At 37.4% G+C, this 8,489-nt stretch overlaps 1 protein-coding gene across 1 annotated transcript in view; it reads right to left on the bottom strand.

Moving 5' to 3' along the window:
* The window catches only part of LOC104536650 (uncharacterized protein CXorf23-like), a gene marked incomplete at its 5' end in the record, with an annotated part of 14,110 nt that extends 5,893 nt beyond the window's left edge, over positions 1–8,217 (bottom strand). Inside the window, 6 exons of the mRNA XM_010179330.1 lie at positions 600–695; positions 4,128–4,242; positions 6,015–6,133; positions 6,952–7,015; positions 7,206–7,320; positions 8,039–8,217. Coding sequence (XP_010177632.1) covers positions 600–695; positions 4,128–4,242; positions 6,015–6,133; positions 6,952–7,015; positions 7,206–7,320; positions 8,039–8,217 — 688 coding nt within the window. The remainder of the gene's footprint in view (positions 1–599; positions 696–4,127; positions 4,243–6,014; positions 6,134–6,951; positions 7,016–7,205; positions 7,321–8,038) is intronic.
* Positions 8,218–8,489: the final 272 nt, after the last annotated feature.

Here is an 8,489-nt window from a genome sequence, read left to right on the forward strand (position 1 = left end):
ATACATTTTACAATCAAATGTCATCAGAAAGCCACTGCACTACCCCAGGAAGAAACATAGTTGCCTGCCTCTTTATAATCTTGAGGCCTTGTGAATAAAGCTTCACAATTTTTTATTTTTAAATGCACATATAGCAGCATGCAGGGTATACACAAGAGATTAGTGCCCCAGAAATCCCTACATGAAAGGGCTAATAAAATAACAGTAATACAATTTTGAAAGCAATACAATTCACATCTCCCATAGTTCAAGCTTCTGCACACATCAGGTGAAAGAAAAGAAGCTGACCAGCTTGGTTTTTGGATAGATAAGCTTTCTAATCACTGTCTAATTTCTGCAGTTCTCATTCTCAGCTTTGCAGTGAACTTATTTATTTCAACTGCATGAATATGATACTGCACAACCCTGCTCTGTCCATTGCCAGTCCCCTTGCCTACTGAAAGCTAAGCTTCTCACTGTTTCAATGGAAACAATTAGGCTATGTTGACACTGTTTTTCATGGCACTTAATACCTTCAAAAATGTGTCTCGTGTTACCAAACTCAACAGGATCAAATCACCATTTTAGGTAACATACATCTGACAAAAGCTGATCTGTACCTTGAAGTGTCTTCCGATGGGTCCTGCATTTTCAAGGTATCCTCTAATGCGTCTGTGAGGGTAAGTATCACTTGGTTTTGAAGAATAGTAAGAATTCTAGTCAGAAAACAGACAAAGTTATTAGGTTAATGTTACTAAATTATTCAAAGTTTCCACGTTATACTAACAACTACTGCAACTCTCAATCTTGTGGCATTGACACAATGACACTGTTCAAAGCAGAGCAACAGGAACATAGGGCCTAGAGTCCAGGCTGGCTGAAGTGATGACACAGACCACCCGACTGGATCATCATCTTCTCAGAGAGATCCAAGCAGGTTACAACCCAATTAAGGTTCTCCACCCCTGCTCTCCAGAACAGATGCCTCAGTTTGCATGCAGCAAGTGCAGTAGACAGGCTGCTATAGCAGTCATCCCTTCAGGTAGCAATAAAGGCAAGAAGATTAGTATTCTGCAATAATACGGTTAGCATATGGTCATCACAGGTGAGCGCAGAGGAGACACATGCACTGTCACTGTACACACCACCACAGCAACCAGACAACGAATGTGTAGTCCTTTACATTGGTCTTTAGAAGATTCTACTTTTAACTCTATTACAGGGGAGCATTTAGAGGATTACTTGCCTGCCACAGAAACACACGTGATTTCAAAAGCAAACAGCACAGACAAGTAGTATTGAAATTGTTGTGTCAACACACCGAGCAGCTGCAGTCAGCCAGCCATGATCGCCCAAAATAGAACACACCCTCCAGCCACTCTCCTGCCTCATTTTGGCCCTTTTCCAGCCTCTCCCATGACAGCCACCTCAAGAGTATGCACGCAGCTGAAATATCACACTTTTCCATCATTGTATATGATAAATATTTACAGAAGCACTACATACTGGCATATCCTACATTAAAGTCATCTAATGCAGACAGAACAGACTTGCTAATAAACTGTAAACAATTTTTTTCATGGTCCATTCTTGAATAATCAGAAAAGCGTTCCAAACTGTTGAACTCTGGTTTTTGAGACTCTCTGAATGGCAAATTCCAAACATTTGTCCTCTTGCAGAAAGCAGCTATAAATGGCTTTTACCTTCATTCATTTCTGTTTTTCTAAGGCTGCTTTCAACTCTACTAATACATTTCCTAACAAATACAATACAAATGTAAATACAGCCACATAGCTCTGAATTTATTACAAAAAACCTACTCAACACAGTGGCTGAACTTACAGTTGGCTGCTTGGATGCCACCACATTTAACTCACACAGCAAATACTAAAGCAGTGCCAGCAGCTTACAGGTATGGAGGTTGAACTTGAGCTATTGCCCACCAGGACAAGCTCTTCTCCAATCTCACCCAGTCCTGAAGAAGTCCTTCAAGGAAAGCCATTTTTAACACCACACATCTTAACATAACACATCACAGGGAGTGCCACACTACTGAAGCAAGCTTATTCAGCTGAGTTATTTGTACTGCCTCAGATGTGAGTTAGCTGTATTAGTGATCTGCTCCGCCCAGGAAAAAAAAAAAATACCCTCTTTCTGCATTACTTTACATATCGAGCATTAGACATACTGAATACACAGGAAAACAGACAAGGAGAACAGAGTAAGAATGAAAAGTCAAGAACAGAAATACAAAAACAGAAGAGGAGATGCAGTTTTAAAGTGCCAATTAATGTACTGTGGACACATCTGCAGAATGTCTGTATACCCTCCAAGCCAGTTGGCGAGCACTGATTAATTCTAGTTTTACTGACAAACATGGATGGCAAAATATTCTATCTTCCCACTCGTCTGCAAAGCAGCTCCTGCATGGCTGACTTAGCAAAGAGTCGTTCCTTCTTCAGGACACCTTATATTTGTAATGCCCGTGGTTCCATAGCTACTGTTTTTCTGAAAGGACAACTCCTCACTGCAGTGCAGGACTTTGTAAAACTGCATGTTTACAGTTCCTATGAGTTATCAAAATGCAATCTTCCTCAACCTTCAGCACAAACAACAACTCATTTTCTATTTCAAACTAACCCCCTTTTCATTTGCAATTACTGTGCTACTTAATAAGCAATTACTACTTTGTTTTGAGGACTTCAATCAGCCTTAAGTAGTATTTTTACAGTTAAAAGCTTACTTTGTTTTACACTGAAATACACATTGTTCTATCTGCAAGGCAGCTCCATTTCAGTGGTGGTCAGAACTTTGACTAAATAAAAATTACTTTTGATGAACCTCAAAAGCTTCATGGTCTTTTGGAATCCTGTCTGTAGGGTGTTAATTCCAATGTATAAAGAACGACAATTTACACTACTCTCCTCCCTACATTGCATCCACCAGGAGAAAGAGAAAAAAAAAAGAAAGATGTTTTAGAATTAGACTGCACACATTAATAAAGCTTTTCTGGTCTCACCAGTTCCCCAAGTTAAACAAGCACAAACACTTGGAAATAAGACTACATTTACTTGGAAGGAATTTTCCAGAAGACACTAGTTTATTTCTACTGGACCTAATGTAACTGTCTTCGTCATTTCAGTATTCAAGTACATCACAGAAAGATAGCCTAAAAAAGAATAAGCACCCAAACTCACTTTGATAAATGTGGTATCAACACAGACAAGCTATTCTATTGCATAATATCACATCCTCAGGAATACTATTTCAGACATTCCTAATTATTTCTGTGATTTGTTCCTCATTTTAATTTGCTTTTAAAGTAAGCTTACCAGAACTTTCAGTAAAACAGTGTTTCTCCTTGTTATGATAACAGTGCCCCCCACACAAAACAAGTATTAGACCTTTCTTTCCAACTGAGAACTAGAATATAGGAGAGTATTCTTTTTCTCAAACTGTTTCTCATTACCTCAGGTTATCTGCTCAATAAAAAGGCCTTCTAATTTATAGTCCAGGTAGTACAGCATTCAGTGGAAGAAATGCAGTATTACATACAAATTTCTTTTACAAAGCTACAAGCAATATGAGGTTTGATTTCATAAAGCCTCTTAATCAATTAATTTCAGTAAGTAATTTTGAACCTAAAATTTAGTTCAAAAGTTTGACCTGTTTCTGCTATCCAATAGAAGATCTAAAGTTGACCATCTTCTTTTTAAACTAGCTGAAAAAGTGTTTGATTTCACCCATCATACCAATCTAAGCTAGCTTTCTGAAACAAGAAATCTCTAGCCAACTTGCTACTGGGTTATAAAAAACAGTAGCAAAGTTATGGAGCACAGCACAGGCATGCAAAAGTAAAGAATTATTTTTGTTGTATCAGCCTTTGGCCGTAAAAGTGGGTTTAGCTCACTTATATTAATCTATGATTCAACAGATATCTGAGGAAGTACTTTTGCACTAGAACTGTGAAACTGATTAGTTTTACTGTTGAGTAAAGTCTGAAGATAATAAAGCCTCACTTGAAATTTGAAAGGGCAGGATAGCATAATTGATGATTTATATCAGCATAGAAAATGCAGCAAAAAAAATTTAATTATAAGCATAAAAACAACAAATGTAGAAGCTACTAATTCTACATTTATGCTTACCAGGTAAGGCTTCCCAATGAATTTCCTGAAAGGTGGCTTAATGAATCTCATCGGCTTTTGGAAGCCATCAAGTTGAGAGTTATGTAATTTTGAAAGACTGCAGCTTTGCTGGTTCCTGATGTGTATGTGAGAGAGAGAGAGAACAGTTAAAATCTAAAGCCATAGCATACCAAAATCCTGTATTTTAAATGACCTTAACCTAGTATCCATATCACTGAGAAGTGCAAAGCGACATTAACTAGTCCTCTGACAAAACTCAAGCCCAAATCGCACAGAATTGTACACAGTAAGCTGTATAAGCTTATACAATGAGAAATTCACAGAGACACTTTGCCTCCACTGTGTGAACCAGGTTTCCCAGGCTCACCACGCTAGGCCTGCATGCCTGGTCATTGCTGCCCTCCGCTGGTTGAAACGCTTTCTGCACTTCAGCAGCTGCTGTATTCTGTACTATCTTGAAAGTTGTACAGAACTTTCCATTTCATGAAATTCCAAATCCAACAGAAGCTCAGATCAATAGCAAGACACTGGCTAAATGCTCCAGTTCCATCCTCAGTAAGCAGGATACTCTGGCTTTAGGTTTTCGCTTTCTTGGTTTTTACAACTGAGCACGTTGGTAGTACAGAGATGTGTCTATAAACCTCCAAACAAAATGCATACCATGAAAAGTAACCACCAGAAGTAAAAAATCATAGTTCATAAAACATTCAGAAACCATTTCCACAGCTGCAAAATAAACTAAGGCAAAAACAGAAGTCCACTGGACTAGCTCCTACATATTGCCAGTATGTGAACTATGAAAAAATCCCAGTCTCAGGAAAATTTCATCCATGTTTCATATCATCTCAGTCCTCAGCCCACATTACACTGTCCACCAACTCTGACAGCGTAACCCCTCCTCATGTTGAGCTCCAGGACAGCCACTTACCAGAGGAACTTGAGCCTCCTACAAGACAGTAGAAGTGGCAAATAAAAGTCTTCCCACATAATCAGGCCACATATATGCTAAAGACATAGCCCCGGGTACATAAAAGGCTATATGCAGCAGTCCAATATATTTTTTTCCCCACTTGGTAACTTCTTGTTGTTTAAAGAATCTCAAGTACAAGAAATATTTCTTCTGCAGCTTCACAAGTCACTTTTCCCAAGTATGTACGCATTGCCACTATTTGCCATTTAAAATGAACAAACAGCAACATATTAAGAGTAATCTGTAAATAATGAGTGTGTCTGTAAATCATATTGTAGATACATTTCATTACAGTGACAATTTTTTCTAAAACAAACAAGTCAAGCCATCTCTCTCATCAACCAACCTTACAACATCTAAAGTGAAACAGCATTACTGTGGTTAAACCTTCAAAGCCAATCACCTTTAACAAACCTGCTGGAGGAATTCATGGCAGTAGAAAGCTATTCCAAAAATCTAGCTTTTCTTCACAAAACTCACCAAGAATCAGAAAAATCCTTTCTTGATATGCCACATGACATTACAAAACCAGGGCAACACAACAATGTATTTAACCTAGAACACTTTCATGAAACTACAAAATACCAATAGAATGCTTTTATAGGAATATCAAGGAGTTGAAAAACAGTTAAGTATCTTTAAATTCATTTCTTTGCCTCTTCACATTCAGTGCTACAATTTGAGCTTGCTTATCACTTCCCCACTGCCCCCCCTGCAGCTTAACCTCTTCCAAGGTAACATTCCATTACGGAGTAGTTTACAACGTATGTCAGTTGAATTTTGGTACAAGTCAAACTTACAAGGACAAATGATGGAAAAGAATCACAACAAATGTGAATGTAACTGTGGAAGAGTAAAAAATGAACACATAAGGGAACTACAGGCTTAGGCCAACGAGATTGTTATTTGCTAATTACCTTGGAGTCACACCATCCACATGAAACACTCTCTCATCTTCGTTCTTCAATCTCTCTTTTCTTCTCCTTTCTATATCATGCCGTAGATCATTTGGATCTTCTAACACTCTCATAATGTTCTAGTTAAGAGGAAGGGTTAAAGTTAACTTAGCTGATAATAACTAAACACCGACATGATTCTGTCCTTCAGGGGCTTATAACCTTCTTAACATAATTCAACTGTCTGCACATCAACCCAAGGATTCAAAGTCCAAAACAGTAACAAAAAGAAGTCCTAAACAATTACGCTTTCTTATACCACCTGCCTTTTTACAAGTTTCCCAGCAACAGTGAACAGAGCACTGGAATTTTGCATGGAGTTGCCAAGACAAAAATATTGACAAATTCCAGGAAATCTTAAAAAGTCCTACTATTCTTAATTAAGTTGAATTTCGACATACCTGTACTACAGAAAAAAAAATTGTAACTAAAGCACAGTAGCTTGAAAGGGGAAGACAGAAAATCTTATGTCCTTGGATGAAAGCATGGGATAAAATAGCACTCTGAGAAATTAGGGGGGTGTCAGGCCATTCTAACATTAGGGCAGGAGAAATATTAAGGCTTTTTCTAACTTCAGAGGGAAAGTAAGAGCCACGTGTCAGTCATCTACTTTGTAATTACACTATTTACAAACAGATAGGGCTTTAAGCAGCAGGTATAACCACACTGCAGTTGCTCTGGAGAACATGCTTGCATTTTACTCATCAGTGAACACAGTATACTTGCACCACTGTGGTATCTGTCAATATGCTCAAGTGTGCCTTTCTTTCAAAATAGTCAGAATAACCGATGGTCTTCAAAGCATATAAAAATGACCTACCAATAGCAAGGGGAAAATGTTGTTTACACCTACATTTTAACTTACTGTTTACCAAAAAAAATTAAGCAGTCAAGATACCTGGGGAGATTCAGATGGCACAGTTCGTTTGTTCTGAAGTTCTGCTAGAGACATGTCAATCCTCCTGGAACATAAAAACATTACATAAAAACAAGTGCCACCGCTATAAATAGCAAACACATCACTAACAAGCTACACAATTGTTTATGGCAGGTAGTTTAGAGTCAGTGAAAAAACTCTTTACCTTGTGTAAAGTCTACTGAAGATTAACAGCCTTAATGCAAATAAATTAAGGCAAAAAGCACATCAAGTACCTGTGAATTTCTGGATCCAAACGTATTTTAACTTCATTCATATTTGCAATTGGTTTATCCTGAATTTTTGAGAACCGTTCATGTAGAGTTATGTCAGATGATGTAAAGTAATTTGCTGTGAAAAGATTAAATACAAGCATGTTTATTCGTAGTATTTGTGCACATAGTGAGAAACTACATCTTTTAAAAGATTAACACTTAAGGACACCAAGACAACTTCTGAGACTAAATTTCAAAATATTTCTACTTGCAGCTCAGCATTAACAAATGAAAGATTAGGCCAGCCCAACTTAGACGTCCTTCTTATTTAATAAGACTAAGCTGAACAGAAAGTTAACTGTTTGTCAGCTCTGTCATAGTAGTACTCAAATGACTAGGTTCTATAAAGTTCGACACTGAACATGATGCAGCAGTCTAAACATTAATCTGAAAAATTAAAGAAACTATATATATCTATATCTATATATATATAGATATGTTTGTATGTATATATCTAGGATGTTGTGACTACAGCAAAGCTCCTTTTTTCTTCTCTTGTTCCTAAACAAGCAGGTTGCTCTTAAGCGCTAACATAAAATCCTTTTGACCTTAACACTCCACAATACTGCCCCTATTATGGACTGAGGCCTTCTGATAATCACCCTCCACCCAACTACTTTAAATCCTCAACCTGCATTTCGCTTGAACAATACAGAATGAAGCCAAACTACAAATGAATGAAGCCAAAGGCAAACACCTGAGATACACAAGGACAGCCTATCTAATTCATTAGACTTGGTTTCAATAAGTATAAATACATAAACACATACATATGCCCCAAGTATTACAGCCACCTTTAACTTGATGGATAATTGTGATTATTTCCTGAGTAAATTCTCTTGATGGGTCGTTTTCAACATTTTGTGTTACAGACTCCATGTGTTCAAACACCGGATGAAAGTTTTCATTTTTCCTGCCAACAGCAACCAGATCATGTGACATCTGTCGCTCTGTCGTATGACTAGAAGCAGTCCTAGAACAAAAATTTGCAGATATTCACTTCGATAGAATTCACTATACCTGAAAACTTCAAATAGACGAGTAGAACAAAACAATACATTAAGAAGTTTGTTTTAGGAATAAGTGGGATGAAACAGAAATCTCATCTTGTTCCTTTTTTTGAATTAAAAAATAGAGATATATGACTACACCCTCAGAAATCCTTGTTTCAGTGAAGTACTGTCCTGGTTGGAGCTAAATAGAACTAATTTTTCATTTAGTGATTTTTACTTTTCAGCTCAGTCT

The sequence above is a fragment of the Mesitornis unicolor genome, unplaced genomic scaffold, assembly GCF_000695765.1.
Source record: "Mesitornis unicolor isolate BGI_N332 unplaced genomic scaffold, ASM69576v1 scaffold48342, whole genome shotgun sequence".
NCBI lineage: Eukaryota > Metazoa > Chordata > Aves > Mesitornithiformes > Mesitornithidae > Mesitornis > Mesitornis unicolor.